The sequence below is a fragment of the Ovis aries genome, chromosome 25 (genome assembly GCF_016772045.2).
Source record: "Ovis aries strain OAR_USU_Benz2616 breed Rambouillet chromosome 25, ARS-UI_Ramb_v3.0, whole genome shotgun sequence".
Lineage (NCBI taxonomy): Eukaryota > Metazoa > Chordata > Mammalia > Artiodactyla > Bovidae > Ovis > Ovis aries.
Genome location: NC_056078.1, coordinates 27,187,509 through 27,215,009, shown reverse-complemented (window position 1 = coordinate 27,215,009; position 27,501 = coordinate 27,187,509). Strand labels below are relative to the sequence as shown.

The window sequence follows — 27,501 nt, the reverse complement described above, 5'->3', positions numbered from 1 at the left end:
TGACCAGGTTTTTGTTGCCCCTTAGCTGTTCGGAAACATGGTACCTTCTCGCTTTAACCTGCATTTCTTTGGTCCCAGGTGACCGTCTTTTTTTTTTTGCTAATCCCATTTCCGTGGCTGTGACTTCCACGGATTACTTCCCTTGTTTCCCCATAGACGAGACTCCGCGCGTGCGACTGGCTTCAGGTGGACACACGTGCACTTTGTGATATCTCAGTCGCTATGCAGTCTTGTTTTTTGCTAGTTTGATTTGTTTATATGCAGAAACTCACCCAGTTGATTTATAAAGGGTCTTGTCTACTACAACCACATTCAGTTCAGTCGCTTAATCGTGTCTGACTCTTAATCGTGTCTGACTCTTTGTGACCCCCTGGGCTGCAGCACGCCAGGCTTCCCTGTCCATCACCAACTCCCGGAGCTTGCTCAAACTCATGTCCGTTGAGTCGGTGATGCCATCCAACCATCTCATCCTCTGTCGTCCCCTTCTCCTGCCTTCAATCTTTCCCAGCATCAGAGTCTTTTCCAGTGAGTCAGTTCTTCGCATCAGGTGGCCAAAAATATCGGCATCAGTCCTTCCGATGAATATTCAGGACTAATTTCCTTTAGGATTGACTGAGAATGCAAGAGCCATTGTTTTATAGGCTATGAATCTTGGTGGTCTCATTACAGTTTTTTAAGCTTTGGCTATTTTTCATTCTGTAGAAGTTTGAATCTTGTTTTTAAACCTGCCAGTCTTTTATTTTTTGATTTTCTTTTTACACTTTGTGGAAGTTTATAAAGATTAAAATGACTGGTCTGTTGCCTGATACTGTCCTAAAAATAGTGGTAGAGGAAAACCGTTATTGAACCAGTGAACCAGATGGGTGGTCCCTCCCCCCGGGGACACAGGTGGCAATGCAGCTCCTTGGCTATGTGACTCGCGCCTCCTGTAGCTGGTGAGGGGCAGCCGAGTGTCCCCACAGAGTGCCAGGGCCCTATCCCGGGGCAGCGAGGGAGGCGGGCCTCGTGGGAGCGGGCCACATGCTCACGCCGGTTCTGCTTGCAGCTCTCGCCAGCCCCGTCCTGGGCCTGAGGGAATGTACCAGAGGCTCGGCCGTGTGGTGCCAGAATGTGAAGACGGCGGCCGACTGCGGGGCCGTGCAGCACTGCCTGCAGACCGTCTGGAGCAAGCCGACTGTGGTGAGTGTCGTCTGGAACTGCCGCCCTCCACGAGGCGCTCTCTCCTGCCTCCTCTTGTTTGCTCCTCCTGATGACCCTGGGGAGGCAGGACCTGTTTGTGGTGGGGCGCGGATACCCTCAGGGAGGCCCCACTCCAGTCACTCAGTGTCTTCATGCGCAGACAGGGCAGGCGGCCTCCGCTGTGTGCTCCACTCTGTCCTCTCTGCCCCAGATAAGGTGTGGCTGCCGTTCCCGGGGCTGCACCCATGGGTACAGCTCTGCCCTTGCCACTCACGCAAAGTAGATGCTAAGCTTTTGAAAATCTTTTCCCCTTCTTTTGGTATTTTCTCTCTCTGCCTCTCAAACAGGCACATCATTGATTCAGACCCTAGAGCTTGGTACCTGTCGAGAATTTTATTTCCAGCTATAGCCAGCCTGGAAAAGATGCCACTGATTTTTCCTCTGAGCAGTGGTAAATATATAGCACATTAATGTGGGAAAACTCTTGAGATGTGACAGACCTCAAGTGCGCACTCCACGCAGTCTGAACCTTCTCTGGAGACGCCCAAGCTCTGCTGGCTGAGTCAGCGGACTCCGGGAAGTGCTTCCACCCATGGTACAAGCCGCGTTTGACTGTGTGGAGCTTGAAGTCTTAAAACTTGTCAGCGGCTCCTAGTACTTCACATAGAGAAGAACTAATTAAATAAGACTGCTCTTTAAGTCTCTGAATTCACTCTTGACCTGCCGTCTGTGGCCAGAATTTCAGATTTGTTTCTCATTTGCTTCTGGTCTTGTTTTTAATACTGCTTCCTCTTTTGAAGGTCAGTGTGTCATGCAGGGAGCTTTTTAGATATCTCTCTCTCGACAGGACAGTCTTGTGGACACCTGAACCTCGCGGGCACTCATTCGGGATGCCCGAGTGGCCCCATGCGTGGGATTAGCCTGATTAGGCCCGAAGGTTCAAGGCGGTTTCTCTAAGTGCAGCTGGATTCACAGGTGTTCCTTTATCTCACCTGTGTCAGTTGAGACGTGTCAGTTCCTTCTTCATGGGTTGAGAATCCGTTGACATACAGAAGGGAACACGGCACACACTTTGAGGACTGGCTAGACTTTCCATGGTCCTGGGCCACGGAGGGATGCCAGGTTTTCCGTCTCTGAGCTCTGCAGTGGTGACACGTGGCCCCTACTGGCGTGCAGCACGGCCCAGGAGGTGGAAAGCAGGTGAAGGACTGGCAGTGGCGCCGGTGTGAGTGTGCGGAGGGTCTGGCTGGGCCTGTTTCCCTGCCTTCCCCTCCTTTCTCTGCATCACAGTACCAATTTTCTCTGACTTTTGCTACTCTGATTTCCAGTTGGATTTTAAAAATAGTTGTCTACTTAGGCTTCCCTTGTGGTTCAGCTGGTGAAAGAATCCGCCTGCAATGCAGGAGACCAGTGCAGGAGACTGGGTTCAATCCCTGGGTTGGGAAGATCCCCTGGAGAAGGGAAAGGCTACCCACTCCAGTATTCTGGCCTGAAGAATTCCAGGGGCTGTATAGTCCATGCAGTCACAAAGCGTCGGACACGACTGAGTGACTTTCACTTCACTTAGCCAGGTCTTAGTTGCAGCAAGCAGGATCTTCAGTGGACGCGTGCAAACTCTTGGTTGTGGCATGTGGGATGTGGTGCCCTGACCAGGGGTCAAACCCAGGCCCCCCTGCATTGGGAGCATGGAGTCTGAGCCACTGGACCACCGGGGAAGTGCCTCCAGCTGGTAGATTTCGAGCCTCAGTTTCCTCACAGACCTGCTGTGAGCAGGTATATGAAATGTGGCTGGCTCCAGGTGCACTGAGCGAGGTGCCGAGGGGTGGGGGGCACTCTGTACTTCCCGCAGGAGCACGGAGTAGTGATCGGCCACACTGATCCTCCCCTGCGGTGTCCAATGCTTCTCACCTAGGTTGGGGACTGGCCCGTGCCGGTGTGTCAGAGGTGGCCCTGGCTAGATGGAATGAGAAAGAAGGCCGCGGTGATTTTCACCCGTGAGCGATGTGAGTTTTGTCCTACAAATACGGATCTCTCTTGTGTTCTTTCCTCTTAGAAATCCCTTCCCTGCGACATATGCAAAGATGTCATCACTGCAGCTGGTAACCTGTTGAAAGACAACGCCACCGAGGTGAGCCGCCACCAGTGTGTGTGACCGTATGTGAGTGGCGGTTGTGTGGCCGTGTATCGGTTCCTCACAGAGCTGTGATTCTGGGGTCCAACTAGGAATGGTCCAGGCCCAGGTGGGAAATAATTGTCCCATGGGCCACAGACTGTTTCTGTCACGTAATCCCCCCACCCCGGTCCTTTAGAAATGTAAGAACCTTTCTTAGCCGCAGGCTGTACAAAAACAAGCTGTGTGTGCTTGTTTGCTGACTCCTGAGCTCAGCATTAAATGCCCACGGTTGACAGGGATTTTGTATCACATGCTGTTAACCTTTAGGTTCATTTTTGGTGATTTCTGCTCAGAGTTCCCTGTGCCTGTGAGACTGCAGGTCCAAACATCTCTATTTTGAATAGTGCTTGCATCTGCTTTCTGCCTCGTTGTTCTAACAGAGCCACGGCTCCTCACTGGCCCTCTCCCATGTCCTTTTCCCTGAGGGCCGCTGGAGCTGGAGGCCTCTTGCGTTCAGTCTGTTGGTGGAGAAGAAGTCCATTCTGGTCTGACTCTTGCCTCTGTCCTCTCTAGCAAGAGATCCTCGTGTACTTGGAGAGGACCTGTGACTGGCTCCCTAAGCCGAACATGTCTGCCTCCTGCAAGGAGATCGTCGACTCATACCTCCCAGTCATCCTGGACATGATTAAAGGACAGATGGTACGTGATGGAGAAGAGCCTCTTTTTTAGGGCACCTCTGGAGCCAGGGGAAGTTCCCGATCAGATTATAATGACCACGATGGAGAGTTCATTGATAATTGGGATTTTGTCAGCAGGTCTTTTCTACAGGTTTAACATCCAGAATGGCTTCGGCACAGCAGGCCGCTCAGCTTGTAATGTTCAGGGGTTGGGGTGGGGGGAGTATAGGAAATATGGGAACTCATAGAATTATTGAGGGAATCTAAACTGGTGTAGCAGTTACAGGTGTTGATTTGATAACTTACGTCAGCCATAAGGATGCTCGACTTTCAGTTAAGTATCTGTTATGCATAAACCAGACGTCATAGGTTGGGTTTTCAGCAAGGAACAAGGAGCCAAGTTTGTGAATTTGGAAAGACTAAAAACCTCTAGTGGGGCAGGGGTGTCCTGGGCGGGGGTCACCACAAGACCTCGGGCCATGTTCCAGCATTGCCAGTGCAGTGGGGAGCCTGGGGAGGGGTTCATGGGCAAAGCGGCAGGATCCTTGTTCAGAGGGGTTGGTCTGGGTCCCACCAGTGGGGAGCTGCAAGAGGGGAAGCTGGCAGGACGGTCAGGTATGAGATGGGAGGCGGGTAGGGGAGGCGGAGAGCTGCACATTGTCTTAGAAGATAAACGGACTAGGCTTGCTGGCGGATGAGACTGCAGGCAACGGAAGAGTTAGTCATGCCTTCCAGGTTTGTGGCCTGTGCCTCTGGGAGGATGGTGGTAGAACCATTTGTTAAAATGGAGCTGCGGAGGGTTGAGTGGTTTAGTTTGAGGTGCCTGTGAGCTGGGCACGGGCACGTGAGTCAAGCCAGGAGATAAGGAAAGGGATAATTCTGAGGCTCCAGGTGGCCTGTTTGCTTCTGGGGCAAGGGTTTCCATTTGGGCCTCTTTCCCCCCAGAGCCATCCCGGGGAGGTGTGCTCCGCTCTCAACCTCTGCGAGTCTCTTCAGAAGCACCTGGCGGAGGTGAATCACCAGAAACAGCTCGAGTCCAATCAGATCCCAGAGCTGGATATGGCGGAGGTGGTGGCTCCCTTCATGGCCAACATTCCCCTCCTCCTGTACCCTCAGGACGGCTCCCACAGCAAGCCCCAGCCCAAGAAGGTGAGGCGACGGGCCAGGCTGCCCAAGGCCCTGTTTGGGGGTGGGGTGGAACCAGAGCTGAGACACAGAAGGGGCAGTGTGTACAGTTCTGAAACTGAGGCCTCATTCCTCCACCTGACTCCACAGTCACACCAGCCACCTTTCAAATGGTTGAGCCACGGAGATTCTGAAGAACTGGGATGTTTCACCCGCCCCCTTTCCTGTTAAGTTTCACTGTAATAAATGCCCATGTGATTTTAAACTTCAGTCTCTTTAGCACCTATAAAAGCATATCAGGAACTGTTCAGGGACTCGCTGCTGGTACTATAGTATGAGCATGTAGGAGTCTGAATACCCTGAGCTGTTCGAGGAGGGTGTATAGCCTAACCACCCGTCTGTCTAGGCTAACGGGAACGTCTGCCAAGACTGCATTCAGATGGTAACCGACGTCCAGGAAGCTCTGAGGACCAACTCCACCTTTGTCGAGGCCTTGGTGGACCACGCCAAGGAGGAATGTGACCGCCTGGGGCCCGGCATGTCTGACATGGTGAGCCTTGCCTCCTGCATCGCAGGATGTTCTGGGCCAGGGAGCTGGGCTCTGGAGACAGGAGTGGGGCAGCCAGGAGAGCTCACTTCCGGGTTACCACTTCAGGTTCCACCTAAGGGCCCCGAGGAAGAGAGTTTTCTTCTTTTCTCTCAGTTGCCGCGTGTGTGAGGAACAAGAATAGAACCACGTGGAACCCTGGTTTGAAAGGTTGGGCTGTCGTATGTTCATAATTTTAACTGCTGTCCCTGCCACCAGCAGGGCGGTTCCCTACGGGAAGCTCAGGCCCCTGGCTGGCAGGAGGCTCGCCCGGCACCCCTTCTTTAACTCTGGAGGATGTTGGTCCTGTGGACTCAGAAATTCTGTTAGCTCCACAAAGGTTTTATTTCTTGGACCCTGCTCACATTAACCACATTCAGGAGATTGACATCTAAAACCAAATGCTGTTTAATGCCCGGCAACTGGGAAACTAAACCTCTGTTAGACCTGGGCTCCCGGGTCTGGGTTCTAAAGCCACCTTTCTAGGTGGAGCTCTGGAAGCCAGAGGTCCCTTTCTGTCCACTAAAACCTGGGACTCTCTTAGCCTCATTGAAGAGTCTTTGTGTATTTGCTATGTCAGTTGGCTTCCCCAGGCTAACCTCTCTGAGGGCTGTTATATCACCCTCCGTTTTCACACTTATAGACACTTCACAGTCATGACCAGAGGGTCTGCAAGAAATACCTAGGTATTTATGAACATCATTATAACTTAACTGGATTATACTAGATTTAAACTTTATAATCCTAAGAATGTGTTAAATAAATTTGGGAAGTAATCTCAAATTGATCAGTGTATCTCACACTTAGCCTAAATTGCCCCTGAGTAGTTGCTGTGTGATCTTGGGGAAAGCAAGGGCCATAAAAGGAGATTGGAGGACCTCATCTCTAAGGGCCTTTGGAAAACATTTTCAAAACACTGTGGCATTTTTTGTCTTATTGAGGCTGTCCAGAACAGACATTGATAGGATTCTGCTCTTGGAAACTTGCCTTGATATTTGCATATTGACACTGTCGGAAAGGCTGGGGTGTTGGTGTATTGCTGTAGCAGTGTTTCACTAAACGTCTGTTCCTGTCTCCCCAGTGCAAGAACTACATCAACCAGTATTCGGAAATTGCTGTCCAAATGGTGATGCATATGGTAGGTGCTGGGGGAAGCTCCTTGTTGGTGTTTCTCTTTGTCTCAGGTGGTGATTTCTAGGATTTTGAAAATTGTGCAGTTTATTTTCCCTTTTTTACCTTTGAGTACTGAATTAAACCAAAAGGAGCCCTCTTTGAGCACCTGCAGTTGAGTACCGCCCCCTCGCGTTCCCCGGGCTGGAGAAAGGCGGAAGCAGCCTGACCCTCGGGACTGCCACGATGGCTTCCTGGCAGTTTGTCTGCCTCTGTGTCGTGAGCCGGCCATGAGATTTCTGGTATCTGGCTTTCATTCTGGGACCCATGGGAATAGTCTGCTCTGTAGCTCGGCCAGCCTGAGGATTGCTCTGTTGTAGCCTGAGTTCTCAGCGAGGAGAATCCGCCTCCCATGGTTGGTCCTCGCTCTGCAGCAGTGTCGGCTGTGGCTGCTGCTTGAGCCGGTAACCGCTGCCCTTGCTTCTGATACGTCCACGTGGTTGGGGGTGGTCCTCCACTATTAGAGGCAGAAAACATCCATCGCGTGGAGGGAAGCCAGCTAGCTCCATGCAGGGAATGGTACAGAGCAGGGTGGTCTGAAGGCATCCTCACACAGGGAAGATGCCCTGGCCTCCTAGGATCTGATCTGCAGCGGGTGAGGGGTGGGTTGTATTCAATACCGCATTTCTCTCTGTCATGCTAACTTCCTAACTGCGTTGAGATTGGCCTACAGTTCTCAAGTTTCTTCTCTAACCAGGGATCAGAAAGCTATGGCCCAGTAGTTTTATTAGAATATAGTAATGCCCATATTTGCACTAAAATAGTAGGGTTGAGCAGTTAAGAACTTAGGGCCTGTAAAGCCTAAGTGAGTTACTTTCTGGTCTGATCTGACCACTCAGGGATTCCATCAGGCACAAAAGAATTTTTGTGGAAATATTACTCACACCCTGCCTTGTTGTAAAAATAGTTTAAAGGCAAAAGGCTTTTGCACACAAAGACGTGCTGCTAAAGCCGGAAAAAATAAGCCTTTGATGTGACATCTAGTTAAGTGCTTCGTCATAGCTAACAATATTTTTATTATTTTTAAAACTCATGCTACATAGACATACTTGGAAATAGGGATAATTACCCATATTTTTGCATTTTTGTCTAAACTTGTCTTGGTCGTTAGATATTCTGCATGTACAATTGTTAAACGGCTGCATAATATTCCATTGTATAGATAAAATTCCTTATGGCTGGTGTTGAGATTATTTTCAGGTTTGCTCTTAGGATAAAAAGTATGATGAACATAGAGAGCCAAAGAGATAGACATGCTCATCCCTGTTTTTTTTCCCTCAAGATAGGTAAATGGTAAGTGAGACTGGAATTGCTGAATAAAGGGCAAGGCTCTTGGTTCACAGGCTTGCCTCGAAGATGCCACAGGTTTAGCTTTAGACCACTGCAGTGCAGTGAATCATATCACAATAGAGTGAGTCAAACGAATAATTTTGGCTTTCAAAAAAATGTCATTTGAAATTTAATATGAAAGTTAGGTTTGTACCATACTCTGAAGTAAGAAACAATGTATATACCTTAAATAAGAATACTTTATTGCTAAAAAATACTATCATTGAAGCCTTTGGTGAGTCATAGTAGTAACATTAAAGATTATTGATCACACAGATCACCTTGACTAACTAGTAAGATAAAAAAGTTGAAATGCTGCAGGAATTACCAAAATATGACACAGACATGCAGTGAGCAGGTGTAACAGGGGGGTCAGTAGACTTGCTTGAAGCGGGGTTGCCCCAAACCTTCAATTTGTGTGATCTGTGAAGCTCAACAAACTGAGGCATGCCTGCATTGTCAGACCAGCCTTCTAGGCTGGCATTTGGCTGCCTGGGGGCAGTCTGCCCTGAGACCTGGGCCAGGGCTCTGTGACCTCTCTGGGTGTATTTGATGTTCTAAGACGGTGCTCTTATTTGAGCAGCCCTATGTCTTGTTCCCAGCTGCGAGGGCCTTGCAGGTGAGGTGGGCTTGGCTTCTGAGCGAGGAGAGCCCTTCATAACTGGTGCTTTCCGGGGACTTGCTGCTCAGGGTTCTGATTCGGTGTCAGGGACAAGGGGACGGTGCACAGACAGGCTGGACAGTGTGGTCTGACTCGAAGGGAGAGCAGCTTTCAGGCCCCCATGTGCAGGCAGTAGTAGGAGCAAGATAGGTTGTTGAGAAGATGCCTGAAAGGGCATTTCCCCTAAACTGCTGGTGACAGACGTTTTTACACCTAGTTAACTACTTGATTATTGTTTTAATTTTTTCTTAACTGTTGTGTCCTTTCCTTTCTCTTATTTTCATCTCCGATTTCCTGTTTGTTTTTTGTTCAACAGCAGGATCAGGTATGTGATGGGAATTTGCTTGTAGTAGTGGTTTGCTGCTGCTTGTAGTTATTTCGCTCATCTTTTTTGTATGGTGTAATCAGCTCTGACAGATACAAGGGATGATTGTGACAGGTAGGCTCCCTCTCTCTGTTAATACATCAGCTTGCAGGGGGAGAGTCTCCATCTCTCCTGTGTGATTCAGCACTGGAGGGGTCAGGGGTTTTGTTTCCCCTGCAGGGGGACCAGAAAATGAAGCCTGCAGAGCCTTATGCCCTGGTCAGATGAGGGAGTAGCCGGCCACGTGCAGGCCACCCGTGGGTGGGGAACCGTGGCTGGCCTCTGGCCCCTGCTTTCTGCAGTGCAGGCCTGACTCCAGTGGGACACCTTGTTTCTGTCAGGCCTCGGGGGAGCATTGCATGTCACAGTCGTGTTTTTCATCAGCCCGGAAATGCTTCTGCTGCATGAGTGAGTCATTTGCAAATAGTGAGCAGACTGTTCCCCTGTCTGTCGGATCCAGAGAATTGGAAACAATCTCTTGATTATAGCTTCTGCCCCTCCGGGTGATGGGGTCCTTTGGGTTCTGGAGCCACATGAGATAGCTCGAGAGCAAGGCCACTGGTGGCAAAACCTGGGGACCGAGCCCCCCGACTGGACTTACTGAACCAGTGCCCTTTCAGGGTTGTACTGAGCACTGCCCTCATCTAGTTCCAGAATTCCAAGATTTTCAAAGGTATTGTGAAGTCTAATAGGAGAACACCTTGGTTGAAATAGCTGAATTTTCACCTAGACCTCCTTGAGGAGTTAGTATAGCAAAACTGGTCAGAGACAAAGCAGCCACACCTCCTGATCTTGGTCTTTTTTCTAAAAAGCTTGCTCTGTCTCCAGCCCTTTTCTGATTTTTTTTCCCCCCATTCTTAAAGCCTGTCAGAGATAGGATACCATGAGCCATGGCAGTGGGCTCGCTGTCTCCCATTAACAGGGCTTGTTTCTGTAATCCTCTTCTCGCTGCTTTATGGTTTGGTGGTGGGAGGAAGACGCCATCAGGCCAGAGCAAGGTGCTGAGCGCATGTGTTTACAAAGTATACCCAGCACGTATACTTTACTTGCTCCTGGCCACCTTCATAGGGAAATGGTTAAGGTGTTGTCCAAACTCTAGTTCTCTGTGGTTTGGTGACTGGAGGGGAAGGGGATCAATCTGTGCATCTTCTGACTTGAACAGCTTCATCACTTGGGGAGACTGGACTTTGGTGTGTGCTGTGTGTGTGCCATTATGAACAGACTGATTTTATAAAAAGTCAGTGTTTCCCCTTAATGCATCATTTTTAACGGTCCTGCCACTGAAAGATCTGGTATGGTTTTATTTGTAACACTTGGGGCTTTGTTAAGTCATGGGCATGCTGGTTCTTCCTCCAAAAAGAACATATAGCTTACGTCCTCCTGAGAGCATGCCAGCTCAATGGGAAAACAGGTTCTAGAAGAGACCAGGTGGCCTTGGAGAGGATTCGCTTGCCAGTGAAATGTGCCAGAGGTCGTGCTTCCCTGGGTGCTCCCTGGCTGGAGCGACATTGGTTGCTGATCTCCCTCTAAAGCTTTGCATGGCCTCCTTGGTACATCTGTATCTGCACAAGCCCCTTAGATTTAATATGAGTCTTTGTCTGACCAAGCTTTGACACTGGGTCTATGATGTTCCTCTGGTACCCTGACCTTTGTGTGTAAAGCGTGGAACAGTGTGTGTGGGGAACGCGTGCCTGCTTCTTAACAGCTGCTTCTGTGCTCTTTTCAGCAACCCAAGGAGATCTGTGTGCTGGTCGGCTTCTGTGACGAGGTGAAGGAGATGCCCATGAAGACCCTGGTCCCTGCTGAGGTGGTCTCGGAGAACGTCATCCCTGCCCTGGAGCTGGTGGAGCCCATCAAGGTACCTGGTGCCGCTGGTTTATGGTGCCCGGCCACCCCATGTGGTCATGCCCAGCACGGCACACACGCCTGTGGTTCCCCGCTCGGTTTCTAAGGTTACTTGAGTTTGAGACCATTAGTTCACAGCACTCCCCTAAACTCATGCAGCACCCTCATTGCCATATGTTTCTTCCCCGAGTTACACTCCCTGGTGCTCATGGGATCAAGTCTGCGTTTTTAACACACCATTCGAGGCCACTTTGCAGGCCTGGCTCCAGCCAGACCTTTCTGATGTGCTTTCTGTGGCCGCTCCCACATCCTTCCCCACGCTGTAGCTGGGGTCCCAGCTCGACGTTCCCAGAACACTCTCGGGGTCGGTGCAGGAGCTTCTCTGGGTGTTGCTGCTTCTGTTGTGTTATTTCCTTAGCATCCTCCACTTGGTGAAGATCTCCTTCCTTCCATAACTGACTTCTGTTCAGCCCTTCTTATGGGCGAGGCAGTGTTTTAGAGATTGAGGCCTACAGTAGTCCGTCAGCAGTGAACAGAATCATCCTTGTGTTCAAGGAGCACCCAGGCGTGTGTGCACACGGTGTGTCTCACCACACGGCACGTGTGTGCACTTCTTGTTCTGGAACTTTCCGTGTCAGTGTCGCTTGACCGTTGGTGGTCTTGTCTCCTCCTGCAAGCTTCTCAGCATACGTATGCCCTGCGTGGACCACCCACGGGTGAGGCGTCTGACTGCCCTTCCGCCTCCATGGTTACGCTGGCCACATTTCAGGTGCTCAGTAGACACACATGGCCAGTGGCTGCTGTACTGGATGGTACAACTAGAGAAGGTTGTCGTAGAAAGGTCTGTTCAACACTGTTTTATCAAAGATCGGCTCTAGAAAAGCAATCTCAGGTGCTGAGACTTGAAAGTCAAGAGACGATCTCAGATGGGTTTAAAATAGTAAAATAGTGGATCCTCTGTTCCTACTGCCTCGTTCATCTCCCCAGAATGAATGCTGAATGATGAGGTGACTGGAACCAAACAGATGTTGAATGGACAGCGCTCTAGGGTTGGGGGACAGTTCCTGCTTCTCTTCCTAGTTTTGGGCGGGAGGTGGAGCATGAGGGAAAGGGCCGGGTTTCCCACTGTACAGGAACAGCAGGGCCCAGGGCTCAGACACGAGGAGGAAGCCACACCTTGTTTGGAAAGCAGCAGAAAGTGGCTTCTGGGTGACGCTAGCGCTTCCTGGCTGCGGCCCCCTTTTAGAGGAGCAGGACCAGGGGGTGAGGCGAGGCTCTGGGTGGCAGTGTTCTTCTCCTGCCCTTTTAACAGAAGGACCCAGCCCCCGCAAAGGCTGACATTTACTGTGAGGTGTGCGAGTATGTGGTGAAGGAGGTGGTCAAGCTGATTGACAACAACAGGACTGAGGTACGTGGATCTGGGGCGTCTGCCGTGGCAGAGGGACAGCTTCTCCTGGCCCTGGAGCCAGAACGGCCTCGTGGGAGGGCCCGTGGGCTTGGCCTTGGCGGGTGAGGGGCACCAGCCGGGAGGTCGGAACACCCACTCCCCACCAGCAGGTCCCTCTGGGCTAGGGCTGGAGGCGGCACCTCCCTGCTCTGAGCTCTGACCTTCGAGGGAGAAAACAGCACTTTGCTTGTTGGCAGGTTTCCTGGTCCCATCAGCATTTTGAGTCTCTTCACCCCCATACAGCCTCCCATCTTTTCACTGAGCCTCTCTCGTGTTTCAGGAAGAGATAATTCACGCTTTGGACAAAGTGTGCTCGAAGCTGCCCACGTCCTTAGCTGAGCAGTGCCAGGAGGTGGTGGACACCTACGGCAGTGCCATCTTGTCGATCCTACTGCAGGAGGCGAGCCCTGAGCTGGTGTGCAGCATGCTGCACCTCTGCTCCAGCCAGGGGCTGCCGGCCGCGACGGGTGAGCCCCGGGGCGGGTGGGGCTGGCCAGCCCTCCTGGGTGAGGCGGGGCCTCGCCGGCTCTGAGCCTGGGCTCTCTCGTGTAGTCCGCGTGATGCCGAGGAAGGACGGTGGCTTCTGCGAGGTGTGCAAGAAGCTCGTGGGCTATTTGGACCGCAACCTGGAGAAGAACAGCACCAAGGAGCAGATCCTGGCTGCCCTCGAGAAAGGCTGCAGCTTCCTGCCGGACCAGTACCGGAAGCAGGTACGCCGTGGGCTGCTTTCAGCCCAAACGTCAGCACCTGCTGGGGGAGTGTAGGAGCTGAGCGCTCACTGACTGTACCTCTGGGTGAAGTTTTGCCATTTCTGCCTCTGGCATGGAGTCCACTGAGGTTTTCTTAAAGGTGCTCTGTTGGCTCCAGTGGAGCCACCGGGAGGAAAATGAGCAGGTGTGGGTCGGTAGTTCACCTGGGCAGGGAGGCTGGCAGGGCCAGGAGTTGTGGCAGAAGAGCCTGTCGAGTGCCCCTCGCCTGCCCACGCTCTGCTTACACTCACCCAGACCCACTGCCGTTTCCCTAACAGTGTGACCAGTTTGTGACGGAGTATGAGCCGGTGCTGATAGAAATCCTGGTGGAGGTGATGGACCCTTCCTTCGTGTGCTTGGTAAGTCGTGTGCTAGGCTGGTAGTTTCCTGGGCAGTGCCACCTGGCAGGGGAGTGCTGTGTGGACCCTGGAAGGGTTCCTCTCAGATCTGGGGCTGGAGGCAGAGTCTGGGGACAGTATGTGAGAGAACCAGGCTTCCAGGTCTCACCACTTTACCGAGCAGCCTTGCCTTTTTGGGAAAGTGCTTATTAGAGCTCTGATTCTAGTTGCTCCTAGCAGCTGATCATCTCAGTTTTGAAAAGGATTATCTGAGCAGACCTAATACTTTCTGCTCCTCTTGACCATATAGAAGATTGGAGCCTGCCCAGCAGCCCGCAAGCCGCTTTTGGGAACTGAGAAGTGTGTCTGGGGCCCGAGCTACTGGTGCCAGGACATGGAGTCGGCAGCCCTGTGCAACGTGAGTGACTGCTCTGTGGGCGTGCCTGCCAGGCCCGTGCCTGCCAGGCCCGTGCCTGCGCTCCGGCGGAGCGTGTGGCGCCGAGGGGAGGGAGGCTCTGCTCTAGCAGGCGCCTCGGCGCTCAGCTCTCTACTTTGTCTTTGGGGTTAGGATGGGGGCACAGTAAGGCTTACGTGCGGTCACCAGCAAAGGAGGGCTCCCTGCGCGCTCGTCTCTGAGGAGCGATGGGTGGCGGGGGATGGTCTCCAGTGCTCTTTGCTTCTGCTTTCTTGCTTTTGCCTTCGGTTCCCTTGTGACAGGGTCGGGTTCATAGGAAGTCGGTCACCCGAGGGATTGCACAAGGCCTGCTGGATTCTTGCACAAGGCCTCGTGTCCCTTGGCTCCCTCTTGCCCTGACTGGAGCCTGGCCTGGTTCTTCACCAGGGCCCGGCAGAGCTCTTCTCGACCCACCCTGGGCGCTGGCTCCCAGCTGGGCAGCCACTCCTGGGTGACTCGGGCTGCTTTCCTGGGTGGGGACGTGTGTCTCAACTTCTGTTACCTGGTGTTTCTTTGCACAACTTTCTCTTCCTCATGGGGATTCTTTCAGTGAGCCAGTGTTGGGGGCGTTGCATCACCTTGGACCACGGCGGGGAGCGTGTGAGGCCCCCCCACCTCAAGCCCCTTGCCCCAGTCCCCTGCCTTGGCAGCAGTCAGCGGTGGAGTAGGATCCCCTGCTCTCCTGGGTACCTGGGCCAATTCTGAGCTGGTGTGAGCGCTGACTGTTGGCTGAGGAGTTTTGCCTTGGAGCCCTCTGTGCAGTCAGAGGGAGGAGTCCTGGCCCTACCTGCAGGGGCGCTGTTCACCCACTGTTCTGAACTCTTACCTTATGAGTCTTAGAACCCCACCACATACTATGCCTGGGTTTAAGGGAGATAATGACCTGGGTTTTCAGCATGTGGTGCCCTCCGGCTGATCTGGGCCAGGGTATCGGGTCCCCTTTCTAGGTGGAAGTCGGTCTTCTGAGTCTGTCCCTGTGTGCGGTTATGCAGAGGAGAGGGGCCTCTGGCTGGGGGTGTGAGCCGAAGCCTCCGGACAGAGGTGGTCCGTCCTCCTAGCTGGGCTTTGGGTGCTGAGGCCTCTGCCTACTCTAACGAAGAAGTAGAGTCACCATCCCCTTTTGCGGGCCTGCTGGGTGCTAAGGGGCTGCGGGTGGAGTGTGTCAGCTGCAGACTAAACTGTCCCCTCTCTCCTGTCAGGCCGTTGAGCACTGCAAGCGTCACGTGTGGAACTAGAGGCACGTTCCATCCTGGAGAAGCTGCAGCGTCTTTCCCTGCTCGTGTGTCTGGGGAAACGAACACAGATCTGTTGACTTTGTTATAGAAATAGGACCCCTCTCCCTGAGTCCCTCTCTTCTCTCCCTCATTGTGGCATTGCTGTCGGTGGCATGCTGACGTCGCTGCTTCAGTGTCCCTTTCTCTCTGCTAGACAGATGCCGACATACACTGGAGGTCTTCTGAGTCTGTCCCTGCGTGCAGTTATGCGGAAGAGGGGGGGACTCTGGCTGGGGGCGTGAGCTGGAGCCTCCGGACAGAGGTGGTCCGTCCTCCTAGCTGGGCTTTGGGTGCTGAGGCTTCTGCCTACTCTAACGAAGAAGTAGAGTCACCATCCCCGTTTGCAGGCCTGCTGACTGCAAAACAAAGGCAGTTTTATATGACAGATGAGCGACTCTGAATAATGAGGCTTTTTAAACAATGTGGTTCTCACTGTAATAGAGCTGGTGGGGCGGGGCTTGCTATCGCTGGGTCAACCTTCAGTTCGGCTTTTTTGTCTTTGCTGATGGATGTGGTGGTTGGAGTTCTCTGATTCTGGGTGGGAGGGGAAAAAACCAGTTCACCTGAATGTACCCTGCTAGCTCTTTGTGGAGGTCCTGTGGGCCTGCTTGTGTGCGTGTGCGCCCCCTGGTGACGCCTTCTGCCTGCTCTTGTGTCCACCCTGCTCTGGGCAGGACAGCCCCTCCCCTGCGACCCCCATCTTGTAGATGTTCTTTTTGACCTGTCAATAAATGTGGATGACAAGCTCCTAAGCCTCTGGCTTCCAGGTAGAAAAGGTCTGCTGGGTGTGCCGTCCCGGGGCCTCGGCTGCCGCCCTGCCTTCTTCTCTCCCGTTTGGCTGCATCTTCTGTTCCACTTCCGGTTGCCAGGAGAGAGCAAGACATGCGGTTGCTATTAAATGAACTTAATGATTTTTTGGTTTGTTTTGCACTAAAATTTCTGTGATTTAACAATAAAGTCTGTCAACCAGAGCCTGAGTGTGTGTGATACCTCAGCCAGAAGAGTTTGCCTTCTGAAGGGCTCCTGAGGCTCTGAACCTGTAAGTGCCCAGCAGTCCTCAGGCCCTGTTTGGCCACAGGAATGAAGTCCCATCTCTGGTTCTCCATGGCAGCCAGTGGTCAGGGAGTGCCCCCGAAGACGGGTCCAGCTCTGGCCTGTGCTCACCCCCACTGCCCCCCTGCCCCAGCCCAGTCCCGCGGGTAAGTTTACCAGAGCAACATGCCGGTTCCTTGTGAGTTGCTTTTCTTTTTAAAATTCAGACCATTCCAGAGACGTTCAGTGCGTACCAATTGAACAAAACCAAGGGTAAAATATTGAGGGAATAACTTAGTTTAAAAGGGGGATACACATGAACATTCTACATTCAGAACCCAAGGGAACATCAGTCATTTTCTCTTTATGAACCAGGAACGTTTGGGAAGCCAGTGAAATGGAGAGAGTGCTGTTTGCTGACGTTGACTGTGTCCGTGTAGGGAGACAGGGAGGACTCCCTGCCCCCACCTGCTTGTCCAGTCAGGGCTGTGGCAGAAATGTGCTGGGACTGAACTGGAGTCCAAGAGTCAAGGCCGGGCAGGGCATGCCTGCGCTGGGCTCCTGTGCAGTGGGGCTAGGGTTGGGGGGACAGGGCTGGGTGGGGGAGAGGGGAGAGGGCAGGCTTGGCCTCTTTCAGCTCAGCCTAGGCCAAGTTGGATCAGACTCCTGGGCTCTTGGTGACCCTCCTTATCTCATCCTTAGATGCTTACCATTTGTTTGGTTTTCTTAAAAAAATAACATTTTATGAAGGTAGAGATCAGATGCCGAATGAGCGTCTGGCAGAAGTGGAATCCGAGCAGCTGAGGCAGGCCCTGCTGCTGGGCCAGCCCAAGGCTGTGTGCCCATAGCTGCCCCCGGAGGGGCCTGCACCCTGGAGGTCCTGCCCCTGCTCTGGCCCTGGGGGGCGCTGCGCTGCTCATACCAGGTGGGCTCCCCGCATCTAGTCAGAGCTCCGTGATCTCCAGGGGGCTCTCCATGATCACGTCGCGAAGCTTGTGCAGGGGTGTGGATTTGGCGGACTCTGTGCGGGCGTTGCGCTCGAAGGCGCTGGCCTCAGCTGTCGTCAGCGTCTCCAGGGAGCGGCCCAGGCCCTTCTGGTCATCCTCAGGCAGGCTGTTGAGGTCAGTGGCCAGCAGCGTGCCCGTGCTCCCGTGCATCACATGGATCCCGTCTGGCCCTCTGAGCTCGGTAGGCGGCTTGTGGCAGAAACGCAGGCTGCCCTGGCCAGGGCTGCGCTCCCCTGGCTCCTCTTCCAGCTCGGTCTGGATCAGCTGCAAGAGGCCGGGACCCCCACATGCTCAGGGCCTGCCGGTGTGCAGGTCGATGGCCCCAGAGTCCTACCTGCTACGGGCTTGTTTTCTCCCTACCGCACACAAGGAACCCTGGGGCTTGAGTCACGGAAGCCTGCGCAGCCTATGACCATGTTGCTCAAACGGTACAAAGGAGAACCATAGATGCGTCTGGTGCTACAGGTGTGTTTCTGCAGAGCATGGGGTTCCTGTGAGAATCTGTGTAAGTTCCTGTATTCACTCTGAGGCCTATGAAGATCCTGTGACTGCAACTGTGGAACCTGGGCTTGTTAGTGGGCTGGTCTCAAGCAGGATCAGCTCTCACTGTGGCAGGTGGGAAGTGTCCACAGTGGAACCTGGAGGGGACTGGTAAGGTCGAGCAGAGACAGCGAATGGTGCTTCTGTCCTGTATAGAGCGTTTCTGTTTTCACCTCTGGCAGTGGGGAATATTGGCCCAGCTGGAAGTCTGAATTTTTTAGATAAAGTCTGACTGTTTAAAGTGATTGGCATGGCACTGCAGTCAGTTTCTAAAATTGACATCATCTCTCAAGGATACCTTCTTGGGGTTTCTCAGATCTGAGAAACACTGCCTCAGCACCCACCCATCCCTGGGAAAGCCCACTGCAGAGTCCAGAGAGCAGAACCCAACTGTCTTGACGCCCTGGACCCCCACCCACTGCAGTCTTGGGTCCTAGCTGCATCTCAGAGACTCCGAGGAGGATGAAAGAGAGGGAGGGAGAGAGCACCCCCAGGGCTGGGGCACAGCACACAGCTCCCAGCCCACCCGCTACCTCGGAGATGGAGGAGTGGCAGGAGGAGGCTTTTTGCACCATCCGCTGTGCAAAGAGCTTTTTGAGCCGCAGGTAATCCTCCAGGACCACCTTCAGCAGCGAGCCCTGGGGGAGGGAGAGGGTTAACCCCCACCAAGGCCCTCCCCTTCCTGCCCCACCCCCCACTCTCTCTCCCCTGACAGGTGGGGGTAATGGAAGGTGACTCTGGGCGTCTGATCCTAGGGTAGAGGGTGGGAGCAGAGCCTGCTGACAGCGGCCAGCTGGACCCATTGTCACCGGAGTCCTGGCCTTGAGGCCACTGGGGCTGAAGCAGCTCATCAGCCCAGGGCTGCTCTCTGTTCTAGACCCCCAGAGAGTGGGTCTAGCTGAGGCCCCAGAGGTGGAGGAAGCTGTTTCCCAGGACCCTTCCCCGTCCTTGCATCCTCTGGAGTCCAAGCCCAGCCAGGGGTCTGGGTGCAGGAGGCTGCTAGGACGACTCACCTTGATGGGCCCCTCCCGAATGATCTGGCCCAGCTTGGCAATGTTATCATACTCCTGGATGGCAGCCCGCAGGTACCGCTCGTCGTCAGGCTTGACTGCTGCTGGTTCTCGCCCGAAAGTTCCCTGGGGAGAGGAGGCGTTCGCTGGAGCAAGAGTAGGCGGCACGCACACGTGTCCATGTGTGCACACGCGCATGCCCCTGCCCGCTCTGGCCCAGGCTCACATGGGTGCGGGTAGGGCTGTTCCACAGGTCAGCGACCTCACTCAGGTTCTCCGGCAGGTCATCCTCGTGTTCAGCCTGGGCGGCCAGCTCCAGGTTCCGGCAGAAAGGATCCAGCCACACAGGGTTGGCCCTGCAGATGGAGTGGGGTTGGGGGAAGGCTGAGAGAGGAAGGCTGGAGTGGACGGACACTTTTGATGGCCCCCACCGTTTCCTTGGCAAGATCTTGTCACAGGACTGGGGGTTGAGGGTGGTAAGAAATGCCCCTTGCCTGTGGCACCTGTGGGTGCATCCTCCCCTCAAAGATCCCACAAGAACCAGGACAACATCCCCATCTGGATCGGCTTTGGTGTGGAGGCCTCCTCTTGCACCCGGTACCCATGCCTCCCTGGAACTTGTGGCCCAGTCAGGTTGGGGAGCCCAAGTCAGGGTGGAGAGAGGGGTGTTTGGGCCAGCAGGGGGCACCCACACTCCAGGTTTCAGCCAGTCCATGATGCCCTCAGGGCCTGAGAGGCAGTAGAGACTTTACCCCAGTTTGGTCCAGGGTGGGGATGGAGTTTCCCTAAAGTGCACCCAGCAGGGTTCAGGGACCCCACTCACCCATCGAAGGAATACTTGTTGGTGTTGGGCATGTCCATGATGTCAATGAAGCCACGATTCCCTGTAGGAGAAGGGTTGGGGTGTGGGGTAGAGGGGTACACCCTGCTGGGGCTGGGGAGCTGGGCCTGAGCCAGCCTTGTGAGGCCCTGGCGGTCACTCTAGGCCCTCAGGGGCCCCTCCTATCTCCCCACCCATCACAGCCCTCTCTTACCTGCAGAGCCAGCCACGATGGCTTTGAGCTTCCTCTTGTGTCTAGAAAGAAGCAGAGGGGCTGGTGAAGGAAGCTGGGGCTGGACTGGCACCTTAGGGCCTAATGGCCCTGCCTGCCTCCGTGACTGTCTGCGGTCAGCCTGTCTCAGGGCAGGGCAGTAGGGGTCACTCACACGGTCCTGTAGTACCAGTTCATGAGGATGAAGAGCATGGCAGCCAGGAAGAGGAGAATGGCCAGGACAATGATCGCCATCTAGGGGAGCAGGGTCGGGCCTGAGTGGGTGAGAGCACCCAGGGCAGCACGGGGAATGTGGGGGTGGGTGTCACCTGGGGTACCTGCAGGGCGGACATGTCATCGGGCAGGCGGACAGAGATGGCGGGCTGCACGTCCAGGACGTTGTAGTTCCGGAACAGATTCCTTAGTTGCTCCTTGTTTTCGTCGATCATCTGGATCACCCTGGGCGAGGGGGCAGAGGCATCAGCCATTCCTCGAGAGCTCGTCCCACTCAGGCCAGTCTGCCCCCAAATTCACCCCCCACCAAGCCTTGTGAGATTCAGGCCCACCCAGCTTGGATAACCTTGTATTTTACAGCTTCACCATCCCTTCACATAAGATCCTGCTTGATCCTCACAATTGCTGTAATAGTCCCATTTCACACATGGGAAGAGTAAGGCTCAGGGGGTGGATCTCTGTTCACACACCTTCTCTCTACCTGCCCTGCCCACTCCTATACAGCAGGCATGATGGTGTTACCCTGCTCCCACACTCCAGGGTCAGGGCAGGCTGACAGACCCAACTCCAGGGCAGGGAGCAGACAGACAGCTGAGCACAGACGCACACCCACCGGTCCACATCCAGGATGCGGTTGGTGTCGCGGTTCACCACGTGGATGAGCAGCTCCGTCTGTGCAAAGTTCACCCGGCCCTTCTTGTCCACGTGGAACTGGGTGAGAAGGGCATCATGGGAGGCGTGGCAGGAGCAAGGCATGGGAGGGGCAGGCCTCTTCCAGCAGCCCCTCCTGCCCTGCCCTGCCCAAACCCCAGCACTACTGAATGCTCACCAACGGTCAAGCTCGAGGCTGACCACTGAACTGCACTGGGCCAGACACTATTATTAGCCCCAGTTTATAGAGGGGGAAACAGGCCCAGAGAGCTGTAAGGACCATGCTCAGGCAGCTAAGAAATGACTGATCCCTTTCATACACCCCAATCTCTCTGCACTGCTCTGTCCCTGTCCTGGCCCCTCTTCTTGCTCCACTGCCCCTAGACCCAGAGCAGGTTCCTCAGGGTACCTGCACGTCATCGGTGTTGACGATAGCACCGGTGATGTTGGAGAGCAGGCGGATGAACTCCTCCTCAAAGCCACGCACACGGTCGGGGATCTCGTTAATGACAATCTTGACCCGCTGGTCGTCCCTCAGGATGTAGATGCCGATGACAGCTGTGTCATTGTGGCCTGCCAAGTCCCGGGCCACGATGTCCACCACAAAGTAACCGGGGCTGTAGGCCATGAAGAGGTCGAAGGTGCGCAGGATGCCATCCACGCTCCCTGCAGGGACAGCCCATGGCTGGTGCACTTTCTCTAGAGAATTCTGTTTTATTTAAACACGTGGCATACTAAAAACACAACTTGGGCTGCACTGGCCCAAGGATGACAAGCTGGACCCTGCCATCCCACGCTGGGAGGCTGCGGAGCACTTCTGAGCACCCCCGTGTCTGTTTCTCACACATAACACATGCGCCTTGGAATTTCACAACCACAGCAGAGAGATGACCGGCGGTGGTACGGCACAGTCTTCTCTTAAAAGACTGTATTCAGAGACTTAGATCTGGGTTCAACGTCTGCCACTTTGTAGCTTTGTGACCTGTAGCAAGCTGCTTATTAGTTCAAGAGCAGTGGGAACTCGGAGGACAAAGCGATGTTGTCCGGTGGTGTGGCTGGAGGTGGCGGCATGTGAACTAGACCTTAGAGGGTGGTGAGGGGAGCATCCTGAAGGCAGAGATGAAGGTCAGGATGGTGTTCCAGGAAGGGAACACAAAGGGATCCAAGGCCCAGGCAGGATGGTGTGAAGCAGGCTGAAGGAATGGTGAGTAGTTCAGCCTGAGTGGGAGCCGTGCCCTTAAGGGTAAAAAGGGCTGTGGAACCAGAAAGTGGGATTAGAAGGAGGAGCTGATGAGCCTAGAAAGCCAGGTCAAAGAACCTGAATTGATTGCTGTGGGCAGCAAAGTGCAGGGAAGGGGCTGGAGCTGGAGGTTTGATTGGGACACCCACTGGGACACCTTCTGGAACCTAACCCAGAGATGCTCAGCTCTCCACACAGGCAGATGCACAAGCAACCATGCACACTTTTAGGCTGAAGTGTGCCTTTTGAATTCTGGCTCCCCAGTTCGTACCTAGTACAATGCCTGATGCAGGGGAGAGTGAGGTGCACAAATGGAAAGACAGGATATATGGAAAGGCGAATGGGGAGATGGATGGGCAGACGAATGAATGAAGATGAATGAATGGATGCATGAGTGGATGGATGAGGAGCTGGGAAGAAGAGAAGAAAGTGGGTGGGTAGGTATAGAGATGGATAGGTGGATAGCTGGATGGGTGAATAGAAGGACTGATGTGGCTGACTGGCCACCTACACCCTGTGGTACCCCCACAGACCCTATTTCGTCCAGACCTACAGGCCATGAAGTGGCTGGAGCCCTTACCCATCGTGAAGACCTGGCCCACGTCCTCAGAGTCATTGGCCAGGGCCTGGAAGTAGTGGATGGCCAGGATGCTATAGAAGACAAGGCTGTTGTTGCCAATGTCTGCGTCCAGGGCCAGCACCTGGATCAGCTCCGAGCCCACTTTGGCGTCAGTGGCCACTCCTGCAGGATATAGGCAGACGAGTGTGAGCAGTAGGGGAGAGGCCACCCCACACCCTGGGCCCAGGCTCTGGCCCCTGCACCTGCGGTGTACTCAGCCTTGGTGAAGCGTGGCGGCTGATCGTTGATGTCCTCCAGCACGACACGCACTTCCTGCAGGGTGAGGTCAGAGACCAGGTCAAAGGCTGGGGAGGGCCTGCGGGGAGGTGTCCAGCTGCGATTGCTTGAGGCCTTGACGATGAAGGAGAAGACGGCTTCGCGCTCCCTGTCCAGGTCCTTCAGCACCAGCAGACGCCCGTCGGGCTGCAGCTGGAAGTTCTTCTCTTCGTTGCCGGCTGAAGGGGACCGTGGCACAGCATGAGGGGCCGGGAGGGGCACATGTGGGTCGTCTCCAGCCCCAGCGTCAGTCGGGAGGCACCACCCTGCCAGGCCCCACCTGCGATGAAGTAGTACACGATGGCGTTGGAGCCCTCGTCTGCATCCACAGCGCCTGTCACGTTGCCCACAAGAGTGCCACGTGGTGAGTGCTCGGGCACCGTCAGCAACTGGTACTGGGGGCTGCCTTTCTGCAGGGGGAGAGGGAGGTCATGGGAGGCCAAGGGAAGGCCTGAGCCTCTGCTCCTGCCAGAGGGCACTGGGCAGTGCCTTCCTGGGTGCTGAGGGAATTTCCTGCCCAGGCCTAGAGAAACTGCTGTAACCTTAAGGGAGCAAGCGTTGGGCTGGAGAGACCCCTGCTCTGCCCTGAGGGAGTGTCACCCACGACTTCCTCTAGGAGGGCAGGGCTGGCTGGGCACATTCTCCAAGGTCTCCTAGGAGCTGATGGATGTTTGAACAAGGGGGCTTGCATGTGCACACATACACACTCTCACACACATACATGCAATCTCCAGGAAACATCACACCCTGTGTGCACACAAGATGAGAAAACCGCCAAGTTAGAGAGTCTGAGCCCACACGGAGAGGCTCAGCCTCAGCTCACTAGAGCAGAACTGATTTTCAGGCTCCTTTTGTGAGCGTGTATGCAGACATGGGGACGTCAGCTCCAGGAGTCAGGCATTTCTGCGTGCATTTTGACTGCTGGGTAGTGCCTTGGCATAGTAGCTGCTCAGACAATATCTGTTCTGTGAAATAACGGGCAGTTTCCACATGTAACCACGTGTGTCTACAGCAGTGTGCAGTGTGACCAGCGCAGGGGAGGGGTAGGCTCACTGGCGGCCTCACGAAGAGGGGTTCATTGTCGTCGATGTCCTCCAGAGCCACCTGCAGCGGCTGCATGGTCTCATAGGGCACCGGCTGGCCCAAGTCACTGGCCACCAGGATGAGCTGGGGGAGGAGAAGTTCCGTCAGAGCGGACGAAGGGCCCCAGGCAGGCGTCCCCGCAAGACAGGTCACTACCCTCGCAGACATTCTAGGTGGGGACGTAGTGGTCCTGCGCCCATAAGAAAGTCTCTTTCTCGGCCGGCCCCGCCCCTGGCACTGGGCCCCGCCCCCTTACGCTGTACACCGCCTGCTTCTCCCGGTCCAGGCGCTGCGCGGTCTGGATGAGGCCACTGATTGGGTCGATGGTGAAGTATTCCCAGTCCCGGTTGCCGGTCGTCTTCAGGAAGCTGTAGCGCACGGCCCCATTGAGGCCCTCGTCCTTGTCCGTGGCGTAGACCTCGTACACGTTGGAACGTAGTGGGATCTCCTACAGGGGGTACAGATGGAGGCATCCTGAGAGAATCCCAGCTCCCAGAGCAGAACGTCCTTGCCACCTTTCAGCATTCCTAGGAAATGCCTGTCTGCTTGGCTGGACTCTCCCAGAGTCTGAGCACCTGCTAGAATGTTCCTTCACCCCCAACCCCAGCCAAGGCCACTGCCCACAGACAGTCCAGCCTTGGAGCCACCATGTTCCAGACTCTTGGGGTGACCACCCTTCCAGGGCTATCCCATCCCTCCATCCCACTGCATGCTGAGGTTTAGAAGACCCTCAGAGCCACCCTCTGTTTCTGGGCTTACTTCCCCAATCACAGGAGCTCTAGGTATCCCCAGAGAACACATCCACCCAATGAGGTCCCTGAAAATGGGGAGGGCATGCAGGGAGGGTGATTTGGGGGCTAGAGATTGGACATTTGGGTCCAAGGCTGTTACTAATTCACTCTGTGACCTGGACATGCCACTTCTCTTCTCTGGCCCTCAGGCTCCCAAGTCCCATAAGTCTGAGCTATCAAAAATCCTAATAGACATCAACATTGGCCCATGAAAAGGTTGCCAAGGGCACAAGAAAAAGAACAAGTTTTTGGCTTTCAGTGAAAAAAGCATCAGCTGAGCATGATTTCACTGTTTATCTCCTTGATCATGACAATCAGAAACTCCAACTGGCAGTTACCTCTAGATTGAAAGTGGGATGACAGAGGTAATTACTTAACAAATGCTGGATGTTCAAGAAACATGAATCTTTCAGATATGGACCCCTTGAAGGGAAAAAAAAAAAAAAACGCTTTGTAAAAGGGGCCCTTTGGTGTGGAAAAGAACTATGCTCAGTTGCTCAGTTGTGTCTCTTTGTGAGTCCATGAACTGTAGCCCACCAGGCTCTGCTGTCCATGGGATTTTCTAGGCAAGAATACTGGAGTGGGTTGCCATTTCCTTCTCCAGGGGATCTTCCGCACCCAGGGATTGAACCTGGGTCTCCTGCATTGCAGGCGGATTCTTTACCATCTGAGCCACCAGGGAAGTTACAAAGAACTAGATTATTATTAATTTATACGCTGCCTCATTCTGTAAAGAAGATTTGAGGTAGTGGACAAGAATGTACAAACTATAGTAAGAGTGAATGGGTTAAAAAAATCAGAGAAAAAAATGATTGGCAGGAAGATGGAAACAGGGATGGGAGGGAAGGTGTGAACACTAACATGTACATCAATCAAGGTGGGCTGACCGCTCTGAGCTCTCTAGTGAACAAAGAAAAGAGGGCCGCTGTATCACTGCAGTAGACACGGGTTAAAACAGCAAATCACAAGGTAAAAGTGTAGTGTTTCCTAGAGCTCAGCCCTGGGAGAAATTCATCCTGTGGGACCTCAAGTGAAACAGAGCGACAGTGAGGACTTAACACTAACATTCGGAGATGTGGAGAGATGCTGAGCCCACTGGCTCATTTTCATCTGGGGAGAAAAGAACAAGTGGGGGACACCCCAAGTATTCTTTCAAGGAGCATTTTGGGCCTTGGTGCTGAGAGGAAGGAGGGGAAGGGCAGGAGTCCTTCCCTATCTTTATAAGACATTTGAGAACAAGGCATGAAAGAAGAATTGGAAACAGACGCTCAGCCACTTCCCCTTGTTTCTTATTTTGATGATCCTCCTCAGGTCCCAGGCTGTCTCCAACACTGGTATCAGCAGGAACAACAGACAGACAGAAGGGGCTGCGTGTTTATTTTGAGACAAGTATGGGGGAAGTGACTTGTGGGGAGACTGTCCTTGGCAGACATTTAGGAGCGAGAGATGGGACACCTACTATTATTAGTCCCACTCTGCAGACGAAAAAAAAAACTCAGAGAAGTCACTTGCTCAAGGTCATCTGGCTGGTAAGTGAGAGAGTCAGATGTGGATCCAAGAGCTTTGGCTGGCACAGCCCTTCTTACTAACCACTGTTCAGCACTGCCCTGTGTGGCACTGAGCCGGCTGGCTCCCTACTCTGGCCTCAGTTTCCCTGCATTCGCAGTGGGGGCCCCTTCAGCCTCAGGCTGCAGAATATAGAAGCAGGCTGGATCCAGGAAGGGGCTGCAGGTGGCAGGGGGCCCTGGGGACAGCAGTACCTCTCTGATGTGGAGGACAGTGCCATTGGGTGGGCGCACAAAGGTGGGGCGGTTGTCATTGACGTCGATGACCTCCACCAGGAGCACGGTGGTGCCCCAGAGTGGGGGCTGCCCGCCGTCTGTGGCCACTACGGTCAGGCTGAAACTCTCGTAGGACTGCAGTGGCCGCTTTGTGGTCACCAGGCCCGAGTCCATGTCCACGTGGAAGGCCTCTGGCAGGTGGGGTAGGAGAGCAGGGCATGTGTCTGCTACCCTTCCCATCCCTCCTCCACCCCCTACCTTCTGCCTGGCCTGGGGCCGCAGCCCCTAAAGCACCCTGGGAGCGGGGAGCAGGCTACGTACCCACGCCGGGGCCCTCAAGTGAGTAGGCCAGCTCTGCATTGGAGCCCTCATCCTGGTCGGTGGCCATCATGGTGATGACGGAGGTGCCTGCTGGCTCATTCTCGTACACGCTCGTGCTGAATTGGAGCTTGGAGAACTGTGGCCGGCAGTCATTGACGTCTAGCACCTGGATCACCACCTGGAGGGGGGTTGTGGTCAAAGGTCAGGAGCATAGTGGGGCCTGCTTCAGGTGACCCGGTCACACAAGAGTAAGCTGGGGTGGATAGTGCCCACTGTTTAGTCTGACCTCAAAATATGTTCTTAATCCCTTGAGCCTTGGTTTTCTTACGTGTACGTTGGGGACAAGGAGATCTCACCTCTCAGGGCTTGTGAGGCTCGTCTGTGATGGTGCACGCACAGTGCCTGGCCTGAATAAATACTCAGCAGCTAGCACTGTGGTTAGCAGGTGGTCTGGAGTCTGGGTCCTGCAGCAGGGACCCCTCCCCGCCGACCTTCTACTCTGTCCTTCGTCCCTTCCCACAGTGGCCCCATACATCTGCCTCTGATCTCTGGACCTTAATGCAGGACTGTGCTG

General features: G+C 54.1%; 2 protein-coding genes across 7 annotated transcripts in view; one reads left to right on the top strand and one right to left on the bottom strand.

Moving 5' to 3' along the window:
- The window catches only part of PSAP (prosaposin), a 32,879-nt gene extending 16,597 nt beyond the window's left edge, over positions 1-16,282 (top strand). The window contains exons 2-14 of one of the 2 annotated variants that reach the window (XM_060406597.1): positions 1,046-1,179; positions 3,233-3,307; positions 3,866-3,991; positions 4,915-5,118; positions 5,501-5,644; positions 6,762-6,818; positions 10,931-11,062; positions 12,362-12,457; positions 12,894-12,963; positions 13,049-13,206; positions 13,524-13,604; positions 13,894-14,001; positions 15,237-16,282. In XM_060406597.1, coding sequence (XP_060262580.1) covers positions 1,046-1,179; positions 3,233-3,307; positions 3,866-3,991; positions 4,915-5,118; positions 5,501-5,644; positions 6,762-6,818; positions 10,931-11,062; positions 12,362-12,457; positions 12,894-12,963; positions 13,049-13,206; positions 13,524-13,604; positions 13,894-14,001; positions 15,237-15,272 — 1,421 coding nt within the window. In that variant the 3' untranslated portion in view covers positions 15,273-16,282. Of the gene's footprint in view, positions 1-1,045; positions 1,180-3,232; positions 3,308-3,865; positions 3,992-4,914; positions 5,119-5,500; positions 5,645-6,761; positions 6,819-10,930; positions 11,063-12,361; positions 12,458-12,776; positions 12,964-13,048; positions 13,207-13,523; positions 13,605-13,893; positions 14,002-15,236 lie in introns of both variants that reach the window. The other variant, XM_004021440.4, reaches the window with a different exon arrangement.
- A 254-nt stretch (positions 16,283-16,536) lies between these two features.
- Positions 16,537-27,501, bottom strand: part of LOC101107570 (cadherin-23) — an 84,452-nt gene continuing 73,487 nt past the window's right edge. For 3 of the 5 annotated variants that reach the window (XM_060406593.1, XM_060406594.1, XM_060406595.1), the window contains 15 exons: positions 26,928-27,105; positions 26,586-26,797; positions 24,291-24,482; positions 24,005-24,118; positions 23,232-23,361; positions 22,879-23,130; positions 22,637-22,798; positions 21,226-21,482; positions 20,779-20,876; positions 20,270-20,390; positions 20,107-20,186; positions 19,935-19,975; positions 19,724-19,784; positions 19,127-19,256; positions 16,537-19,026 (listed from right to left, as the gene is read on the bottom strand). In XM_060406593.1, the coding sequence (XP_060262576.1) occupies positions 18,172-19,026; positions 19,127-19,256; positions 19,724-19,784; positions 19,935-19,975; positions 20,107-20,186; positions 20,270-20,390; positions 20,779-20,876; positions 21,226-21,482; positions 22,637-22,798; positions 22,879-23,130; positions 23,232-23,361; positions 24,005-24,118; positions 24,291-24,482; positions 26,586-26,797; positions 26,928-27,105 (2,883 nt within the window). In that variant the 3' untranslated portion in view covers positions 16,537-18,171. The remainder of the gene's footprint in view (positions 19,027-19,126; positions 19,257-19,723; positions 19,785-19,934; positions 19,976-20,106; positions 20,187-20,269; positions 20,391-20,778; positions 20,877-21,225; positions 21,483-22,636; positions 22,799-22,878; positions 23,131-23,231; positions 23,362-24,004; positions 24,119-24,290; positions 24,483-26,585; positions 26,798-26,927; positions 27,106-27,501) is intronic. The other 2 variants (XM_042240761.2, XM_042240763.2) reach the window with 2 other exon arrangements.